This window comes from Leptodactylus fuscus, chromosome 9 (assembly GCF_031893055.1).
Source record: "Leptodactylus fuscus isolate aLepFus1 chromosome 9, aLepFus1.hap2, whole genome shotgun sequence".
Classification (NCBI taxonomy): Eukaryota; Metazoa; Chordata; class Amphibia; order Anura; family Leptodactylidae; genus Leptodactylus; species Leptodactylus fuscus.
In genome coordinates this window covers 63093775-63116794 of record NC_134273.1, presented here as the reverse complement: position 1 = coordinate 63116794, position 23020 = coordinate 63093775, and the positions used below count along the sequence as shown (strand labels likewise).

Here is a 23020-nt window from a genome sequence, read left to right as displayed (position 1 = left end):
TCTTTCGAGCCCCCGTCTATTAAATAATAGTGATAAGAACACTTTATTTTTGTTAGTTTTTAGACAATTTAGTGGCTCTTGACCTATAAGACTCCCTCTGCTCCTTCCTTACATGCCGTGGAGCTACAGGGAATATGTGCTGTTTAACATCACAGCAAACTTTCTGAAGTGTCAGTTCTGGAGAATGACAAATCTTATTGTTTGTTGCTTTCTTACAGAGATATTCCTTTAACAGCACATACCTCTAAGTTAAGAAAAATTGCCAAGTCTGTGGTGTAAATGTGTAAAAGTCTGCGGTGTAAATGTGTCTTTGGTAGCTATAGTGTATTACTCTGAATGAAGGAATTGTATATGATATTGGCACATTGCAGGTATTCCAATCGCTTGGCTCACAGGGGGTAGCCATGTAAATATTAAGGTGCAGTTGTCCACTGAAACCAAACAAAAAAAAAAAAATCTGTTCACAGACTCGTGTTAGATGTGTACATTAGAGATGAGCGAACAGTATTCGTCGAATACCTCGCTCCCATAGGAATGCGTGTAAGCGGCCGAACACCAAGGGGTTGAGTGCAGTGAATATATGATGCGCTTAACCCCTTGGTGTTCGGCCGCTTACACGCATTCCTATGGGAGCGAGGTATTCGATCAAATACTATTCGCTCAACACTAGTGTACATCCTATGAAAGTGCTACTGCTTGTACAACAACGACGCAATTTTGTTCTGATGCGGGCTCTTACGTGTAAAGACATCCTACTCATGTACTGATGATGCAGGAAAAGAAAAAAAAAAAGTTATATACATATATATATATTTTTTAAATGACCTTTACCTAGGACTATCCTGAGGCTAGTGACAGCCTTCTTTCTGTTCTCGTTGCCCCCTTTCATCTGCACTACTACAGCATGATGTATGTATGATTTTATTCTATATTTTTGGTTGCAGGCATTCAGTAACCGACCTCTCTGGCAGCTCAGAGGTTCAGCTGTAAAACCATGATAATGGAGGCCAGATAGGAAAGGCCAATTCAGCCTCCTAGTGAAAGTCAACCTAAATATCGTAGTCTCTTATTAAACGTTATAAGCCCACAATGATACAGTTCTGTCAGCAGAAGACGACAAGAAAGAGAGATCTTGTGTATGCCACCGGCACTGGATCACCTTGTCCTTGTGCTCACCAACTTCAATGATTGGAAGAGGTTTTGTAAGATCACCTGAAGAGAGAGAGATACAGAGTACATGAAATAACTTTCACCAAATGTTGTTCTTATAATCTATTCAATAATAAGCATGTGACCGCTACAGCCATTCACTGGCCTCAAATAGGTCACCGCTGAGACCAGTGAATGGCACAAAGACTGACAGCAGGGACTCCAATAAGTCATAGGTAAATCATTCCATTGCTTTTAGTTAATTCTGAACAAGTCCTTTAAAAGGGAGCCTGTCACCCGGAACTCAATAGCAAATCAGCCACAGAGCATTGTAAGGGGCATTATGTGAATGAGGGTCAAGTGCAAGGGCTCCATATTCAGATTTCAACACCTCAGACTCTGCCATGTTCCTCTGCCTTACAGCTTCATTTGCAGATTTCTAAAAACAGCTTAAGGATGTGGTTCAATTAGACTCCCTTTTTAGCTTTCAATGTGCAACTCTGCTCTTCGTACTGAAGGACTCAATGGATGCCAGCAATATTTTTGTGTGGAGTGCATTACAGTTCCTATTAACTGAACAGTTGATTTTGTAACCCAGCACAACAATCATTCTGTTACGATAAATAAAAAAAAATTGTAATATATATATATATATATATATATATATATATATATATATATATATACACACACACACACATATACACACACACACATACTAGCAGGAGGACCCGGCTTCGTACGGGTATATTACATTTTTTGTTTGTGTAGTGACCCCCATAAGAATTGTCCAATTTTGCACTGGTGTTTTTTTGTATATCGCTTCTGTGTGTGTGTCCATAAGCGTCACGTGATCATGTGTATCTCATTTTGGATATCAGTGAAATACCTGTGAACCTGCAGTAAAGCTGTGTGTATGTGACTTTGTGTAACAGTCTCATACACAGTGCCCTTCTTCTTTAAAGCTGACATACAGCAGTGAAGAAAAATGGCTGGGTTGCTATGGAAACCTGGAGTAAAACTCTAATGTGTGGTACTCTGTGCAGAGCCGTCTATCTAATCCTTCAGCGTATGGTACTGTGTGCAGAGGCACGTATCTAATCCTCCCTGTGTGGTATTGTGTGAACAGGCGCGAATCTAATCCTCCGGTGTGTAGAACTGTGTGCAGATGTGCGTATCTAATACTCTGGCGTGTGGAAATGTGTGCAGAGGCACATACCCAATCCTCTGGCATGTGGTACTCTGTGCAGACGCATTTATCCAATCCCCTGACGTGTGGTACTGTGTGCAGACTCGCGTATCTAATACGACGGCATGTGGTACTGTGTGCAGATGCGTGTATCTAATCCTCCCCCATGTGGTACTGTGTGTAGACTCGCGCATCTAATTCTACGGCGTGTGTAGACGTGCACATCTAAATCTCTGGCTTGTGGTACTGTGTGCAGATGCGCGTATCAAATCCTCCCCCGTGTGGTACTGTGTGCAGACGCACGTATGTAATCCTTCCCTGTGTGCTATTGTGTGAAGAGGCGCGTATCTAATCCTCTGGTGTGTGGTACTGTGTGCAGACGCACGTATCTAATCCTCCCGTGTGGTATTGTGTGAAGAGGCGCGTATCTAATCCTACGGCGTGTGCAGACACGCGTATCTAATCCTCTGGCGTGTGCAACTGTGTGCAGACGCGCCTATCTAATCCTCTGGTGTGTAGAACTGTGTGCAGATACGCGTCTCCAATCCTCTGCTATGTGGTACTGTGTGCAGACGCATGTATCCAATCCCCCGGCGTGTGGTACTGTGTGCAGACGCGTGTATCTAATCCTTCGACATGTGGAACTGGGTGCAGACACACGTATCTAATCCTTCAGTGTGTGGAACTGTGTGCAGATGTGCGTATCTAATCCTCTGGCGTGTGATACTGTGTTCTGAACTGTGTATCTAATCCTCTGATGCGTGTATCTCAGTTTGGATATCAGTGTTGGGTTGTGTATGTGGAGTGACTGTGTGTATTGCAGTTGGAATATGAGTGAAAGACTTGCAGGTTTGTATTGGCTGGGGGGGGGGGGGGACACATTTTGTTTGGAATGCTGTATCTCAGCAACGGTACTTCCGAGCAAGTTAGAGTCTCGTCTTAAACCTTCCTGGATACCTGAAGTATCTCTGTACCAAATTTGGTGAAGATCGGTCCAGTCGTTTGGTCGCGCATAAAGAACAGACAGACAGACAGACAAGAATTCATTTTTATAAGATAGAGAGAGAGAGAGAGAGAGAGAGAGAGAGAGAGAGAGAGAGATAGATAGATAGATAGATAGATAGATAGAGGTTACCAGTCCATGCTAGGTGGAAAGAAACCTCTAAATTACTATGAAATGGAAAAGTGCAGGAAATACTGAAAGTTAGTGGCACTATCCTTACCATATGCAAGGGGGCATTCACACTACATTGGTAATGTCCGATGCTGTCATCATAGGTTGACAGCAACAGACATTAAACTGTCACAGACTGATTCTTACACCATTCCCATTTACACTAATGTAAAACATCATGACAGAAGCTAGCTTCTATCATATTTGTTTACTTTTGTAATGGAAGATAAAGTTGTGCATCTGTTGCAGTCAACCTATGATGGGAGACAGCAATGGACATCATCAATGGTAGTGTGAACACCCCCTAACAGAGTGCTTTAACCACCAGCATGCTCAAACAAAACATGTACCACCACTGCCAACCTTCACCCGTCACCATGTGGTTAGCAATCTCTGTGACATCTACATTTTTGGGTAATTGAGAATTGACTAAACTGTATACATGTTAGGCAAATACAGAAAACACATTTGCCCCTGTTAGAGTCACCACTAATTAAAATTGTAGCATTGAAGTTTAGATGTTACTGTTTTGTACAATGCTGAGGTCACATGATTCACCATTTTTAACAGCCATTGGTGGGAGGATAGGGGGAGAACCATCCTACCCTGGGCGGGGTCTAGTGTCACATGACTTAAACCACCTGTACAATATGTAGAGGAGAGAGGAAATTAGCATATGATGGACAATTCTTGATGTGGGGTAAGATACGTCATAAAGATAATGTTCTGAATGACGACAATATATAAAAGAAAACGCAGTAACAGAACTGCACAGCCTGTACTATTCATTGATGGCACATTGTTGACATGGAAGTTACTATTTAATGAGGACCTTTCTCCACCTTAGCCAACTCCAGCTCTATTCACTGTACAACAGGCTCCCCTCTACCTTTCTGATACACTTGGGATGTTTTCTCTAGCACCATCATCCTGCTCAAGAAATCAATGCAGTTAGTTTGGTGCCTGAAATGCTCACTGTACTCTCTAACGTCAAGTGCGTTGTATCAGGCAAGAGCAGGCAAGGGGTGCGATTAAAAGCTCAGACAGTGGCTGCCTCTTATTGGAGCTCTCAGTGTAACCCCCTTGTCTGTTCTTCCCGGACACCACCCACTTGACATTAGAGTCTGGTTAGCATGTCAGGTATCATAACTAACTGCACTGATTGCCTGGAAATGGTGGGGGCTACAGAAACAGTGTACTTCACTTACTGGAGATATGCAAGGGAAATTTTCAGCTGTGGATAAGGAATAACTGTATTTTTGTGCAAACCCAGTTAGGGAACATGGCAGCTGTTTTTCCACCCTAAACAGACCCAAGTTCTATAGCACCCCTACCAATACCTCTTTTGCTGAAAAGTTATGTTATATCTTTTAAAACCTTAGATGGGCATATGCAGGCAGCATCCTCATCTATTAATGTTCTACCTGCTCAGGAGGATGAGGGCCTTTGGAGTCCAGGGGCCACTTCTTAGGGCCTTTTTCAACTATGAGGTAGCATCAGCCATTTTCTTCGGAGTGGCCTGCTGGGGGAGTATCATATCAGCCAGGGATAGAAATAGACTTGACAGGCTGATGAGAAGGGCCAGCTCTGTCCTGGGGAGCCCCCTGGACCCAGTACAGGTGGTGGGTGATAGGAGGATACTGTCCGTGGTGAGCTCCATACTAGAGAATAACTCCATTCCCATGTATGAGACTGTGATGGCACTGGGCAGTATTGTCAGTAACCAACAGTACTGCCCAGTGCCAAAGTGTGAGAAGGAGTGTTATCGGAGGTCCTTCCTCCCAACTGCGGTCAGGCTGTATAATCAACATCAGGCTAAGTGAAGATCACTCTGCACAGAGAACTAAATGATCCTGAGTCTTTCTTTTTCTTCTTAGTTGCCATGACTCCTAGTATCTTTTTTTTCTATTGGCCATGAGCTTGTATGTGTTCTTTCTTAAAATATATTACTGTATTATCCATGCTGCTGTAATACTGAATGTCCCATGTTTGGATTATTAAAAGATTATCTTATCTTGTCACCTAGGAAGCTGGCTATGGCTAAGTGATTATGACCCAAATCTAAACTAATTTGGCATTTTCTCTCCAATAAGGATTAATGGCGATTATTTAGGCCATGCCCTTCAAACACATCTTCAGGTAGAAAACAGATCTACAACCCCTCTGGTGCAAACAGAGGTGAAGGATGAGGTATGAGTCCAGCTGCTATTGTCAGCGTTTGGTAGAACCAGTTTAATTGAAATGATACTGATGCCCTAAATACTTTGTGTAGTACGTAATTCACCGACTTGGATTCTGAAGTATTGATTTTGTAGAACTTGTATAGGGGCCAGGTTTTTTGTATCAGTATCTGTAAGTAAATGGACTGGAACTGACAGAGAAAGAAGAAATTGAACCTCTTCCATGTTTAAGCTCCACAGTTTTGGCTTACGTATACTTATGCAAAGTACACATTGTGTAAGTTATAACAGGGTTATTCCTATGTGGCAGTATCTGGTTATGTCACTCAGCAGAAATGACATTTATTTAGACAGAGAACAATAGTTTATTAATGCTGTGTAATTAAAGCTAAAAACCCTCTAGAACGTACCTTGCAGATCTGTGACTTTAATCTTCATGTCGTAAGATCCAGTTAGCAGGTAATGCGCCCCTGGGGAGAAGCGGACAGAGCGCACATCACTGCTGTGTGGATGATAGCTCTGAACCATTCGACCTCCTCTGATGTCATACAGCATGCAACTAGAATCCTCCTGTCCCGTAGCAAGCAGCCTCCCGCTTGGATCTACAGCCACAGAGGCCACCGCACTGCCTGATAGAAGGTGAAAAAGCCACAATTCAGATTCAACACAAAAAAGCAGTTTGAGACACTATAAAAATATACATTACCCATTATAAAATTACAGGTACATTTGGAGTTACCTGGATTTTAGTCATGTCATTTGACATCCCCATCCCAGTGTAGCTAGGGACAGTTTCCATGTGATGTGCTGCTTTAGATCCCCCCCGTGCCCCCACAACATGGTACGTTCACATAGTGGAATTGCATTCTACAAAAATATGCAGCACTACTCACAGGTCAGCTATGGACCTCACATTGGATATGCAGGTTTTTTTTTTTTTTTAAATAAAAAATAGCCCATAATTAGGCCTCATGCACACAACCATATGTATTGAGCGTGTGCGAGCCATGTTTTTTACGGCTAGCGTACTGACCCATTCATTTCTTTGTCCCCATACACACAACAGTGTATTATCACAGGGCTATGATTCAGGGGAAAAATTTAAGGACAGTTCTATTCCTGTCCTCTTTTCGCCCAATCTCACTAAGAGCAATGAATGGAGTTACAGATGCATCTATGTGCAATCACAGACCCGTCTCATGCGCTTGGTCGTGTGCATGAGGCTTACATTTACAATCCACTTAATTAGAAGTGAAAACAATGGCGGCTCCAGCCTCAGATTGTGGCCATGTTGTGACTAGGATCATCATATTGCAACACCCTTAACTTTTCGATCATTAAAAGAATTATTCATATAGTGCAAGGAATCTAAAGCAGACAACTCTGTACGCTGTTACTGCAGCTCTGCTCTCATTGACATCTGGGACTGATTGTACCTCTGAACAACTGATCCATGCAAAAGCTTACTGTTATTTTAAAGGCCCATTAAAAAATATGGGACTATAGCTGTAACTATTGGCAACTAGATTTTGAGTCTGCTAGTGTATACAAGATTACCTGTTCCATGGAATGTGGTCCCAATCACTCGAACACAGCTGGGAACCCGGAGATCCCAAAATCGGACAGTCTTATCTTGAGATCCTGATGCAATCATCCAGCCACTCCATGTATAAAGAGCCAGTATATGCCCTGTGACACAAGATCAGAAATATTCTTCTTCACTATGGTATTGAAGAGGAAATCTATGACTGCAAAGCACTTGTGTGAGCTCACAGTTCAACATTAGAAGCCTATTAGGCAACTTAGATGCTTAGAATGAATGATATATATAATATATATATATCTCTATATATCTATAAATACACACACACACACACACACACACATTATATATATATATATATATATATATATATATATATATATATATATATATATATATATATATAAACACTCACGCATATACGTGTGTGTGTGTGTGTGTCATACCACAATTGCAAAGCTATTGGTACACCTGATATTTTCCTGAAGTGATGCTTACCTGTGTGCCCACTTAATGCATGCAGTCCCTGCCCGCGCTGGCAGTCTGTAGTGTAGATATTACAGTCTCCGGCTCCTGCACTGATTAATATTGCACCACCGCTCTCTGGCCCTTCCATAAAAGCCAGGTCTCTAATCGTTCCATCATGCATGCTGAATTCCAAGTCTGGGCCTGAAAAAGGCAAGGTTCTGAATTAGTGTCTGATGCATAGATGGCATACACATATTTCAAATGCAGTTTAAAACACAGACCGACAGGATTCTGGATATTCCAAAATACCATTAAAAGCTACAATGTCAGCAGCTAGTGTATGTAAAGAGAAAGCCACATCAACAGTGTGGAATAATGTAATACTTTTATACACTGGAATGCTGGATCCATTATTGTTTTTAAATCCTCTATTTCTGTACTGGAGAGCCAGGGAAGGAGCTGGGCGATCCAGGGATTACCGGCTAAAGCTATCCAGTGAAGGATCAGGTGAGTGCTCTTTTTACAGTATCCATATTTTGGACATTCTATATACACAAGTTACACACTATAATATCTTGTACTATGGTCTATGTCAAATGATCTTATTATAAGGTATGCTTGACCTCTACATAAAGACCTTTGCAACATCTTTTATGTTGTTTGGTTCATTCCTGAACGCGGCCGTTTTGCTTCTTCCGGTTAAGGCAGTGCCAACAGCGCATGATCGGCGGCCATCTTTATTCTATTTCCACACAAGCATAGTGTGCTCATGAACAGCGCATGTGCAGGTTTTCGATCCCGCTGAAGATAGTGTTGCTGCTTAAGCAGTGATGAGGAGGAGCAGGACATCTCACGGAACGTAATGCAACAGCCCGGAAGGCGGCATTCAAGTTGGGACGAAGCTGTGCTCAGATCACAGGGGGAACGCACCCCAAGCATCATTTAATAGGTGGAAAAAGTGATTTATATAAAAAAAAACAGCAGAGCTCAGGACTGAACCAAACCAGGTGCGAATATTAATTCTGTATGTGACTAGCCCATCACTTCCAAGATACTATAATATACTCTAGGGCAGTTCTCTGTCTTTTGATTCCCATTTAGTCCAGTGGCCAGAAAAGGCACGCACCTTACGCCACTCTACAGACAAGAAAGACATTGTGTGTCTTCAATGTGGCTGCCACCAGGGAAAGTATTTAAATAAAATATATCTATCTATCATTTTATTACTAATAGTAATAATAATAATTACAACAAAAGAATAAACACTATTTCTATTCTACCAAGATAAGTGTCTGAATAGACAGGAATAACTGGTCTCAAATCTCATCCACCTACTTGCAGTAACAGACAAGTAGCGCTCCTCTACGCTGTTCCCATAATGGTAATTTGGAGCTACAATGTTTCCATAGTTAGAGAAACAGCGTAACTAAATAAGGGCGGGTTCACACTTGCGCCTGATCTCCATTTCAGGTTTCCGTCTTCTGCCGACAGACCTGGCAGACAGTGTCCGGCCAGTGAGCGTTTTATGTTCTCCTCGGCAAAACTTTTTTTTTCTTTAACCGGACATAAAGTCCTTCATGTCCGACTTTGTGTCCGGTTAAAAAAAAATGGTTTTGCCGTGGAGAGCACAAAACGCTCACCGGCGCTCACGGCCGGACACTTTCCAAACCCATTCAAATGAATGGGTTTGAAAAATGACTGCAGGTTTCCGTCACCTGCTCAGTTTCGGGCAGGAAACGGAAACCTGCAAAACGGAGACCCAGGGCGCAGATGTGAACGAGCCCTAAGCTATGTGATTTATGTAGCGCCTATTCACCTATAATCCAATTATAGAAATGGAGCAGAGCAGCATCGCTCTTCTGACCCATAAACCCTGTCCTGTGGTCAGGACTTGCCAGTCATTTCTGTCTCAACTCTAACTAATGAAACCATGACTGGATAGAGAACACGTTCCCTCAAGAGCTCTGACATAAATGCAATAGTTAAAATGTTAATAATTAAAATCATGAAACCGTGAAAAAGATTGAATACAGAATTACATGACTATTGTATATAAACACAATACGGTGCATGATTTGACTCTATATACAGCAGTGAGGCAGATAACAGACATGTAGTTACAGGCTATCCCTACCAGTAATAAGGCATTTTATTAAGGAGTAACACCAGCCAATCTAGAATTCACTCAACTATCTCCTTGAACGCTAAAGTTTTATCTCCATAATGTCCTGTTACGGTAGATCTTATAAGGGTGAGGCGCCACACACGGATTAAATGCACTTACCTGTTGCATTGCATGTTTCAGCATTAAAAGGCAGCACCTTCACATACTTGTCATTAGATCCTGTAGCGAGTAGCTGCCCACAGGGGCTCCAGGCCACACAGTAAATGGACCCTTTGTGGTGTTTGTTCCTCTTAAATCGAACCAGCGGCTGTGTGGGGCTGGTAGGGGCACTGAAACAAAAAGCAATAGCTTTGGATAGCTGTACCCCAATGCTGGCCTCTGCCAGCCACCCAGAGTCCTACCACTTACTGTAATGTAGTATTCTATGGTCTTTACCTGGTAGTATCCAAGGCATCAGGGTAAGCGCAAACTCGAAGAGTTTTCGAATTTGATCCGACAGCATAAAGTGAGCCACTGGGGTGAAATGCTACAGCCCGGACTGCCTGTGTATCCTCCAGGGTCGTGAGGCAGATAAATTGCTGTTTTGATTTTCCATCTGGCTGTTAAAGGTAACAAAGTGGCAATTGAAAAACTTGAAAGCAAGAAGGCGACAATATATGTGCAAATCCACCTTGTAGGAGAGATGAAAGCATACACCAGAAATGCTATAACTCCCTTATGCCACCAAGATAGAGGAGAAATAGCTGACTGCACTGAGACCCCACTGATCCTGAGATTGGGGGAGTTCTACACCCATTGTGCATTCAGCCTGACTGAAGCCAAGCCGAATACAGATGTGACAACTGGTGGGCAGGCAAATTTTCCCTCCAATACACTTCAATGGAAGCGTTGTCCAAGTCACACACCTACATTCAACCTGGCTGTGGTCAAGCTGAACGCACAATGGGAAAAGTCTGAGACCCCCACAGCTATTTAAATATTCTCGGTGGTTTAACTCCTTTAATCCACCAATCTTATATGCAAAATTATTAGAGGGTGAACTATGATTAAAATGACTAACAGGGAGAACAGTTTATGTCCGTTAGAGGATGTCTCTGATGAATGACATTTCCTGTGGATGGTAAATATGAGTTGGGATTCCAACCACTGGGACCCCCAACATTCACAAAAATGGGTGTCCCCAAGTACCCAATGGAAATGGAGTGGTGGGTGCACATGCTTGGCCACTGATCCATTAACTTATACAGGACTGTTGGAGATCCTGAGCGTCATAGAAGTGAATAGATATATGGATTAGAGTAATTTATGGGAAAACTCTAAGGGAGCGTTCACACTACCATCAGTGTCCGACAGCTAGTGTCCGCTGCTGATGTCCATGCAAAATCTTGTGCGGACATTAGCAGCGGACACTAGCTGTGTCCGTGACATATTGCATTGATTTAAATTTAACCTACATATCGGGTTTTGCTGTCCACTTGAAAAGTCAGACATCTTTGGGAACGGACAGTTAAGGACAGGCACGGCGTGTAAAAGAACGCACCCGATGTCCATTTAAATCAATGCCAAATGTCACGGACACAGCTAGTATCCGCTGCTAATGTCCGCGCAAGATTTTGCATGGACATTAGCAGCGGACACTAGCTGGTGGACACCGATGGTAGTGTGAACGCCCCCTAACTTCAAAACCAGACTAAACTGTTGCAATAATAAGGATTTTCACAGACCACAGCAAGAAGACATAATATGGATCTACTATACTAAGCTTATAGGCTAAAGCTACCTATAGTATAAACTAAAACAGGAAATAAAATGCATGAGATCTCTGACTGTCCAAATATATTCTCATATTGGAAAATCAACCATAAATACTTCCTACTACAACTTAATTAAAATCTCTTATAATATTATGTAACTTTTGAAATAGCTTGCTTCACTGGTGTACCTATAGTCTTGTGGGCCCCGATGCAATCTTTTGTCCGGACCCCCTACCTCATCCCTACAGCGAATTCTTGATATTGATGGTTACGGGTGATAAGGAGTTTAATCCCCCTTAGTGTGGTTCGGGTAATCTGTGGGTCTCCTTGGCTTATGGGCCAGATGGAAGCTGCAATCTCAATAATGATGCCAATGCTTATGGACCCGCTAAGGCTCTTGGGCCCGATGTGACTGCACCCTCTGCACCCCCTCCAGTTATGCCCCTCGTTTGCTTACTGTATGTTGCACAGATTTGGAAGAAACTAGTAATTTACTTGTTTTTTCTCCGTCTATGCTTTGTACACCACAAACATAAGTTATACAGTTGGAGGGTCCTGTTCATTAGTTTGGCAACCATTGTCTGGGTACACACAGCGTCAATTAAATATAGCCTAAAAACATGCTAATTTATTTTTGGACCCCTCACCTCTGAACTTTTCCTGGTGCCAGCAGTTACAGGCTCTTCAAGGATCGGCCCTGCACTGCAAGGAAAAAATTACACAAAGGGTTACATACGTGATAAATAAATCTACAAAATACATTGGGGCCAGTTCATCAAGATTGGTTTATTCTACGACGGACCTGATGATGCCAGTGACGCCAGATTCATGTCATGAATCAACCAATCCTATGAACAGCCCAAAATTCAATATGGTTTCCGTAACGTGGCTTAGACATTATAAAATCGCTTTCTTAGTGAATCCGCTCCATTATAGCTCTTCTTATAGTAAACCTAAAGATATTCTATTGAAGTACAGAAAACATTTGTGCAATGTCAATGACCTGTGCTCACATCAAGAGACAAAAAAAAAAAAAAAAAAAGTTATATACAGGCTCCACGTTGCAGAATCTCAGGGCATGTCCACACGGTTAAATTTGGAGCGAAATATTAGGCATATTCCGCCAGCTCCAAATTCTGCCTACTATTCATTACAAATGGGAGGCAGATGCTGACTTTTTTTCTACCTGAATAAGTAAGAGTCCTGCTCGATGTTTAGGCAGAATCTGCCCGATGAAGTGAATGGGGGGCAGAAGAATTCTGCCAGGCTGGTGCGGAACTTGGTCAAGCAGAAAAATTCAGTTTCATTTTCCTGAAGTTGAATTTTTCAGCTTATACAAATTCCACCGTGGGAACATAATGTGCCCGAACTGCGGCTAAACCAGCTTGTATGGTCCAGAGTGGATACAATCGCTACAGAACTATCATTCGCCTGTTCGACTGCTAGCAATATCCTTGTGCTATAGTATAGTAAGCATGAAGAACGACACATCCACTCCACAACTGGCTCTGGCATCAGCACAATATATGTACAAGCTTGCAAATTGCTCTCAGCCTACATTTATTTTTAGAAAAACTTCCATAAAAAGTCAGTAAAAGAGTAAAGCAAGAATTACAGCACGGCTCCAGCCAAGCCTGATGTAAATGAATTCCTTATGCTTCATAGTCAAAGATACAGATGTTTTATGTTGTATGTAAGGTCCTCATGCTAAGCTGCATCACCACTGAACATATATGACCACGTTTCCATACTAATAGTTCTCTAAATGTAACGTAAACCGTATCTCATTGCACAGCGTCAATACTGACACTCATAACTAACCCTGTACTTCCAAACACTGGGGACTCTTCCGGGAAAGGTATATGTGTTGCAACTCCTTTTTTCCTAGGGGTGCTTGTATTTATGCTCTGTCCATCAGGCTGCGAATTTCTTGATAGAGATGCTACTGTAGGCGAAGGCCCATTGGTGGCAGATGAGCTGCTGTCTCGTGGCCCATTATGTGGTTGGCCCTTTGTCGGAACCTCTTCACTGAGCGGATCCATGCCAACATTTAACTCACCAAGCTTTCTGATAGACCTGAAAGAGGAATAGAAGGACACAGACATATGTTAAATAGACGAGAAATACAGTAACATGGCAGCTGTAAAGAAGGGTTTTTTGTTTTTTTTTATAATATAGATTTGAATACACTTTGTGAAGACCACTATTACTTCTATGGTGGTGGTTTTTAAGACAATATAATGCGCCCCTCCACCAAAAAAAAAAAAAAGTACCCTTTAGGCCGGTGATAGTAACTTTAAGACTGTGTAATATCAATATCAGAAAAGTCATCACAGCTCACAGGGGACATTAAGGGCTAGTTCATACGGGGCACGGGATGGCGTATTTTGGTCCGGATTTTGACGCGGGAAGCTGTATCAGAACAAGACCAAAACGCGCCTCCCGCGGAGGGTGGTCCGGAGAGTGCTGCCACGAGGCAGACGCCGCGGCTGATTCAGAATTCTGAATCCACCTGAAGATAAGGCAACTCGCTTCTTTTTTCCGTGAGCGGGAACATGCCGCTCACGGAAAAAAGGAAGCTAGCAGTCTACATAGACCTCTATTGTGAGGGGGAGGATTCTGACGTGGATTCAGCACCAAAATCCACCCCCTCTTGCCCCGTGTGAACAGCAATAATAAGAACAAAAAAAAACCAAAACAACCAAACATTGTATTCCACTTCTCAACATCTCACAGGGGTTTTTTTGGGTCTCCATTAGACAACCAAATAATGTGCTATCGAAAAGAGTTGTCAATGAGTGTATAACCAGATATCTCCAGGACTCCCCTATTCGCTAGACCTACCTATTAAGAAACTGTTCTGTGAGGTTTTGGGGATGTTCCGATTCCTCGGTTTGGTTGACTCCCCCCTCAACCAGCATTTGTTGATACAGCTGCCTTTGTTGTTCCTTCTGTTCCAGGTGCTGCTGGTAACGCAACTTCTGGCGGTAATATTCCTCAAACTGTTCTGTAGAGTCCCGCAGCTGAAAAACACGACAACTAGACTATAAAACGTGCTATTATATATCTGTGTTTTTCGTCCCATTACTGCATGACGTTTTTAAAGCCACAGCGTTAGTCATTTTCATTGGTGTAGAAAGAACAGCACAGGTATTACAGGATGTTTAATAGCATAACAATGCATAAAAAAAATAGAGAAACTTATACTTGCAAATAAAAAATTGAAATAATTGCAAAAATATTACAGGTAACATACTTCAAGCGGACGCCTGTTTGACATCTGATATATGTCTGTGCCGACAAGCTAAGCTGTGGTAAGTCTGCAGAACCCACAGAAAATTTGCTGCCAGGTTACTACAGATAACACAACTGACCAATGGTGGTCCAAGAAGTAGGACAACTTTAATTGATCCTTTCATCAAGGGACCGTCGTGACCAGGGCTGTGTAGTCAGTGCGCCAAACCACCAACACCTACTTTTCCACAACCCGATCCAAACGCCTTGATCTGACTCCCTCACAAATGACTGACAGTCACGGTGAGCAAAGATTATCTAATACATCATCAAATATGAAAGCAAAAATACAATACCAATAGGAATATGGCAGAAGACATGATGTAATGTGTGCCAAGGCTATGGAATCAGGGAGAGTTCTGGAAGGAGCCTGAAAACTTACTGACTCCGGATTAAAAAAAATTATAAAACACAATTATTAATATTTGGTCAAATAAAAAACTGGCGCCTCAGAGTATATGTGAAATAACCAATAAATTGCTTGAGGACAGCTGCTGCACTACCCAGGGATCAAACAACCAATGGTTGTTGGTATAGATGTCGACACAAATAACAAAAAGGTAAAAAAATCCGGGAATAAATGATGCGCTGTTTATCGCTTATAATCCTTTATTGATAATGGCAACAAGTTTCGACACCTTGCATGGTTCCTTCGTCAGGTGACACCAGGCAAAGTGTCGAAATGTGCTGCCCATTATCAATAAAGGATTATAAACCATCAGCATCATTTATTCTCTGATGTTTTTTATTTTTTATTATGTGTGTCCTCAGTTATCAATATTGTATAGTTTGTTGAATTTTTACATATTGTCAATCACTCAATTTTGTGAATCAGAGAAACTTTACTGGGTATTTGTCACCGTGACTGTCAACCATTTATGAAGGCGTCAAAGCGGGAGTTGAAGTAAGGCTGTGGGAAAATAGAGGAGTCAGAGTCAGTGCTTTGGTCTACAGACTCCACAGCCCTGGTGTGCGCTAACAATATAAGTGAAATATACACGTAAGACACAAGCACTACTGTGTCTCCAATAAAACTAGAAAAAAAATTTTATTACATGAAATATATTAAACACAGCACACTGATCATGGAAAAAAATGGCACAAAAAAAAAAAAAAAGGCCCATAATTCCTTGCACCAAGTCCCTCCTGACGCTCTCCATGGAAAATTGACTTCAAGCAATGAAATCAGTGCGCGAGGAAAACATTACCTCATTTCTCTCTGGTTTTCTTGGCCCCTCACATGAGGTTTCTGCTGCTGCTTGGAGATCGTTCTCGGGGCTGATGTTTTGGCACAAGGTCTCACTACTGCCTGGGATATCTTTCTCCTGAGGAGTTTCACTTCTGTTAGAACAATAAGGGAGATCGATAACTTGTGCGTCATCGTCCAGCCATTCATTCTGATCATAAAAATGCACAGAGATTTTAGAGGACCTGTCACCAAGTACAAAATACATAATGCCGCACATCATCAGATTCTTGCCGTCCCCCTGAACAATTTGCCTTTTTTGGGGGGGGTTTGCTTTCTTAAGTCTGCTCAAAAGATACAGCCCCTCTAAGATTATACGTAACCAATGTTTGGCATAGAGCATTGTGTACTTGGTGACCGGTGCTCTTTTTTTAACCCCCATGGAGACTTAAAATATCAAATTCTGCACAGTCACCCCTCCACCAAGGATCCATCAGACAGTCCCTGTTCAGAGGTCCCAGGTCCTTGGTGACATTGGCTGACATATTTAAACAATTGGGGTAACCAGTGATGCTGCACTTGAACTCAGCCGCACTCCTCAACCACGGATTGGCTGTAGTTCTCATTGGTAGATCAAAGGTCAGGAATACCGGGGAGTACAATGGAGAGATGGATGGATAGATGGATGGATGGATCCCCTACTGAACAGAGAGGAGAGTATGCAGTTTGTTATTTTAATCCTCTTCAGGAGTTAAAAAAGGAATCAGACCATCCCTTTAAGAGTAGTTTTTATTTATAGTGAATCTGTCAGATCGATTTGGGACATTAAATCTGTGGGTGTTCTATAATCCAGGGGTTTAGTATCCAAAACCCCCTGTTATAAAATAATTTGTGCCCGCAATTACAAAAAAAAAACCAAACAAACAAAAAAAAAAACCACACCCTTTCTACTTACCTAGAGAGGAGTCTAATAAGCCTCATCAGACTCCTCTCTGTTGCTCCTGATGCCTGCGCAGTTCTTCAGTGAAGACGACGAGGTAAACCCCGTCTTCACTGCACAAGTACCGGCGGTATAGGACAGACACACTGAGCCCGAGGTGTACTACTCTGGCTTCAGTGAGGAACTGCGCCAAAGAATACAGCAACAGAGTACGTATAAAGCTTTTTTATTTTTATTGGGGGTACAGATGGCTTTATTACAGGACGGTAAGGACCTGTACATGGTTTAGAGTCCCAAATTGCCCTAACAGATTCCCTTTAAAGGGGCCCGTTCAATATTATATACTTCAACATGACAGTGTGTTTGACAGTGCCAGAGATATCAGTGGCCTTAGTTTCAGCACCAATATATCTCTCCACTGTTAGAAAGGTGGGCCTTACAGTTCAGCATCATCGTTGGGTTGTGAGGACCACTACCCTCCCCCTTCCTGACAGTAATCTTCCATAGCCTTGTACCATCCAGTGATGACGCTGAACTATAAGGCTGCCCTTATGACAATGGAGGGATTTTGGTGCAGAAACTAGTGTCACTGATATCTCTGGCACCGGGGTACAGCATATAAATAATACCGTCAGCGTGAGAGTACATAATAGGTCCTCTTTAACCACTTCCGGACCGCCCATATACTATATATGTCCGGGAAGTGGTTGCCTAGTTCTGACAGGACATACCGGTACGTCCAGTCAGAACACAGCAGCTGCACGGAGATCATGCAGCTGCTTTCAATGGAAGCTGGCTGTAACTTCAGCCGGAGCTCCCAGAGAGAAGACAGGGAAGATTTATTACCTCCCCTGCCTTCTCGATCGCTGTGTATACAGCGCTCAATGAGCGCTGTATACACAGCTATGGACGCTGCCATAATTCAGCCGCCCTCTGACCCGGCGGACACGTGATCCGCCGGGAGCAGAGTCTTACCAGAGCTGCTGCGTCCTACAGGACCCCAAATCAGCTCAGTAAGCTGTATATACAGTGTGCAGGAGGCTGTATTCCTCCTGTATCTGGGGTTAAATGTAGCAGCCCCAGTTATAGGAGAAATCAGCCTCCAGTACAAAAAAAATAAGTGATCAGATGTCCCCAAAGGTCTCTTATCACCTTATGGGGAAACAATCTGGAAAAAAAATAAAATAAAAATATAATAAAAAAGTTTTAAAAAAATGTAAATAAAAAAATAAATAAATAATACGCTAATAAAACGCCATTATTAAAGGTTATAGCCCCACCCCCGACGACACCATACAAAAAAATTACCGTAACGGAGAGGAAAAACTATATTATAAAAGTTTTTCAGTGACACTTTGTGTTATTAAATAAAAAATAATAAATTGAAAACCAGACACAATTTCCCTCCTATTATGTTTATATTTTCCCGGATATAAAAAAAATTAAAACACATTTGAAAATAAAAATAACTGTGACATACGAGAAAAATGTTACAGCCCTCAAAACCGCACATACAAAATAAACCTAAAATGTGTCCGGTCCTAGACCACAAATTGGCCCGTTACTGAAGTGGTTAAAGGGAATCTATCACCTCACTAATCCTATATAGACTAAATTTAGCAGAATGTGATTTTAATTTAGATCATAATCTCCAGCCTTAATAGGAAACACAGTGTCACTTATGTCGGCAGTAAACTTTGTAACGGAGCTGTGACACTAAAGGGTCGTTCACACTATTGTTGGTGAGCGTCAGTAGTGTCCACTGCTAATGTCCATTAGAAGATTTTAACAGCGGACACTAGCAGAACGTTTCCAAACCCATTAAAAATCCTATTGATTTCAATGGAATTTTATCTAGTGTCCCTTAGTGACTGTTAGTGTCAATTTACACCAAATCTATCACATGTCCACTATTTTTTTGTGGACATGGGAACAGTATAAGAACGGACAGTAATGGATGGAAATGTCTCACTCTCAATGATTCACTCTGAGGCTCTAATACACATGCAAAAATCAAGTGACTTCCAGTCCACAGTAAAGAGGCTGTAAGATCCGGATGATAATAGAATAATATAATAATAATAATAAAATAATAATAATAATAATAATAATAATAATAGAATAATTGCTGATAACCGGCTACTGATCCACCAGCCTTCTAGCACAGTCACACAAAATTGCTAATTTGACAAATACCTTTCAGAAGACTCTTCATAGATGCTGTGACAGTCTGAGCTTTCCAGCATTAAACTTCGACTAAGGTTCTGCACTCCAGGGTAATGAAAGTTAGCAAACGAATGAGACATTGGTGAAGTTTTATTTCCAGGCTCAACTGTTCTTTTGTCATGGCCACTAAGTCCACATGTGAGACCATCCAAGGCTGGGTTCAATGAGCGTGACATGTAAGCGTCAGCAGACTGCGGCCTTCTCATAGGAGAGGAAGGATACGGAGACAGTTTGCTGATGAGCGGGGTGAGAAGGTCGGCATAACCAGCTTTACTGGGCTTCATAAGCTTGTCAACATGAATGTTCAGTGTCTTCTGTTCAAAAGCACAAGAAAATACACTAGGCGGCAAATTCTGAAGCCAAGACAGGAGACTTAAATCAAGATCGTCACATCCATTACCACAAAGAAGATCTATTCCAAGCAGGACCTCGCTTTCTGTAATCTCCTCTCCGGTGGCCTTACTCTGGCAGAACTCGACACAACACTCGTATAGAAGGCCCTTCATGATGAGCTGAAACAAGCGGTTATTACTGGCCTTAAAACCCGCCTCGCTTAGTTTCCGATCCGCAGGGATAAACTCCGCCACCATAGCACAGGACTCTTCAAAGCAGTGCACACGAGCTGTACTTGGGTTCCAGTCCTTAAACTCTGCATGGTTTGTGAGCCTTGGCAGGGTCAGCAAAAGACACAACTTGCTATAATCTTCCTTCGAGGAGCAATACTCTTCTAAGGCGTGGAGACACTTTACCGCTTCTTGCATTGTAAATTCCAGCTGCAGTAATAAAACATTTATGTGAAATAGAAAAAAAACAGCTTATATTATATAAATTATTCACAATTATTACAACTCAATGAAAATGGCTCCTTTCATCCAACTATCACTGTACAGAACAAATAACATATTTACTTTATTATAAGGGTTCTTGCAATGTGACACCAAGTATTTTTTAAATTTAAATTTTGAATTAAAACTGAATTGGAAGAGAATTTTTTTTTTTTTTTTTAAATATTTCTTTTAATAGCACTATCGGACTTGAACACTAGGGGTGCAATCATCGGTATAATACACTGCTATACTTCAGCGGATCAACCCAGGCAGTCTTAAGCCACATTCAGAAGGAAGAAAGTAATTATCATACGCGGTCCATGATCACTTTGGACTGCACATTGAAATGATCAATTGTGATCCAGGAAAACAGACCATAATAGGACACTCATGGTTGGCCCCATTGAAATGATCAATTGTGATCCAGGAAAACAGATCATAATAGGACACTCATGGTCGGCCCCATTAAGTTCAATGAGCTAAGGTGCAGTCGGACAGGAGACTTTGTCATCTGAATGTTCCCTAGGGCTAACAAACATTCTAAGCCTCTGCCAGAACCAAATGGTTACACAAAGATGGCAGACATGGAGCCCTTTAGCCTCTCCCCACCCCATAGCATCTATGGAGTTAAACACCCAGGATCGGCGGTCTCTCTGATACCAGCATTGCAGCAGAATGCAATAGTACAGACTTTTTCTGGGGAAGGAGCATCTGCCCAAAAAGTAATAGTATGTAAGGAGTTAATGCAAGCGGCTATAACAAGTTTCAGCAAAATGGAAAAAAAAAATCTGCAATCTGGCTTGCTTTACTAAACTTCAGCACATTTAAAAGACCCCAGAGTAACAAAAAAAAAAAAAAAGTGCATGAGTAAGTGATGCAGCAGACGGGTAACTAAAGGAAGAAACCTGATCACTGAAAACAATGAGAAATCTGGAAACTTTTCTCCCTGTTGATGCCATTACTATATTTCATGTAGTAGCCACTCAAGCCTAAAGCTTGCCATTGAAATGAATACTTTGGCCTATTTAGTGTTCTGATATTTTTCAATTGATTCTTCATGGAAAAAAAATAAATAAAAAAGAAAAAAAATCAATCATTCATTCTCCGTGTTGTCTATTATATTGCCAGACATCTGGATAAAGCCTACAGTTCTAGAGTAAGGTTTAGTAACTCCGTCACAGTAAGTGAAAGTTCACACAGCAGAAAATGAAGCATTTTCCTGTGCATTTTCCGCTGCTGGTTTCTGTCCGATGCAGGGCGTCATCATACCATCGCGGCTTTCCGCTGTGGATTAGACCCAGATGAATGGCAGGATCAGCATGGAGTCGAGTCTTTTTCAGCGTCCTGCTGTGATCTCAGCCTCTTATTGAAAACAATGGGAGACAGAATCTGGGTGGAATCTGCCACGGATTCAGTAGCGGAATCCATCCGCCAACTCTGTGGCAAATTCACCCTAATGTTGTTTATCCGTAAGTTATTGCAACTACATGTTTCACTGTGGGGCAGAAAGCTGCGGCGCACTGGAACCATTGCAATGTCACCTGGCTTTGTCACCCATATGAAAACAATGATGTTGTAATAAGCCACAAATTCACTACAACTAAAAGTAGCTGTAAAGACCCAGGCTAAGCAGTAGAACTCTAGTACTAACCACTTGTATTCATCTCATCGGATCAAAGTATTAGCCCCATAGTCACAAGATTGTCAAAAAATAAAGATGGGGGTCTAGGAAACCAGGCAAATCTGCAGCATATGCACTGAGACCTGTTAGTTTCCTGGCTTATTCAACGATCTATTATTTTTGTCTCTGGGTTTCCGGCTTTAAATCCTAAACTCACCTGGAGGTAGCAAGCATGAATACATCTATATCATGCATACAGTATAATCTTATGGGATCTTAAAAAGGACCTGTCACCTCTCCTGACCAGTAGGACCCGTCACCTCTCCTGACCAGTAGGACCCGTCACCTCTCCTGACCAGTAGGACCCGTCACCTCTCCTGACCAGTAGGACCCGTCACCTCTCCTGACCAGTAGGACCCGTCACCTCTCCTGACCAGTAGGACCTGTCACCTCTCCTGACCAGTAGGACCCGTCACCTCTCCTGACCAGTAGGACCCGTCACCTCTCCTGACCAGTAGGACCCGTCACCTCTCCTGACCAGTAGGACCCGTCACCTCTCCTGACCAGTAGGATCTGTCACCTCTCCTGACCAGTAGGATCTGTCACCTCTCCTGACCAGTAGGACCTGTCACCTCTCCTGACCAGTGCATCCCAGCAAATACCATTTCCAGAGCATCTTTTCTTATTACACTGGATTGTGCCATTCCTCTACTCTTCCTTCCAAACATGTTGGGCATTACCACTCAACTTGGCAGATTTAAAAAAAACAAACAAACAAACAAAAAAAAAAACGAACAAGAAAAGCAAAAACCTCCTCAAATAAGCTTACCTAAATTAGCACAAATATTTTATTCATCGGCTTTTGAAGAAAACAGGGATATTTTTTTACACTGTATAATTAATTACTTTTCCATGGCATAAAAGAAGGGTGAGCGCAAGAGATAAAGAAAGGGAAGCAGATGTCTCCCAAGGGCAGCTCTAGGATAAACCTACATTCTGAATTCATTTATATCTTACATGCTGCGGCTCCTCTTCTGCTGACATTGCATTGTTCACACACAGCGCTTCCAAAAACTTCTGCTTTAGAATTATGTACCGGAACCTGAAGAGATGAAAACAGGTACAGGAATACACGAAACAGACCAAATCATTACATAGTACTACTGCTATGCGTGACATATACCGTATATGCTCCAGTATAAGCCAACCCGAATATAAGCCGAGGCCCATAATTTTACCACAAAAAAACTGGCAAAACTTATTGACTCGAGTATAAGCCGAGGGGGGGAAATGCAGCAGCTACTGGAAAATTTCAAAAATTCAAATGGTCGGAGTTTCTGGGTG

General features: G+C 42.1%; 1 protein-coding gene across 2 annotated transcripts in view; it reads right to left on the bottom strand.

Moving 5' to 3' along the window:
* Positions 1-716: 716 nt before the first annotated feature.
* Positions 717-23020, bottom strand: part of WDR47 (WD repeat domain 47) — a 35375-nt gene continuing 13071 nt past the window's right edge. For both annotated transcript variants that reach the window (XM_075286422.1, XM_075286423.1), the window contains 12 exons: positions 22694-22778; positions 19199-20001; positions 16085-16217; positions 14427-14605; positions 13404-13658; positions 12230-12284; positions 10264-10427; positions 9988-10157; positions 7734-7904; positions 7250-7381; positions 6103-6321; positions 717-1212 (listed from right to left, as the gene is read on the bottom strand). In XM_075286422.1, coding sequence (XP_075142523.1) covers positions 1070-1212; positions 6103-6321; positions 7250-7381; positions 7734-7904; positions 9988-10157; positions 10264-10427; positions 12230-12284; positions 13404-13658; positions 14427-14605; positions 16085-16217; positions 19199-20001; positions 22694-22778 — 2509 coding nt within the window. In that variant the 3' untranslated portion in view covers positions 717-1069. The remainder of the gene's footprint in view (positions 1213-6102; positions 6322-7249; positions 7382-7733; positions 7905-9987; positions 10158-10263; positions 10428-12229; positions 12285-13403; positions 13659-14426; positions 14606-16084; positions 16218-19198; positions 20002-22693; positions 22779-23020) is intronic.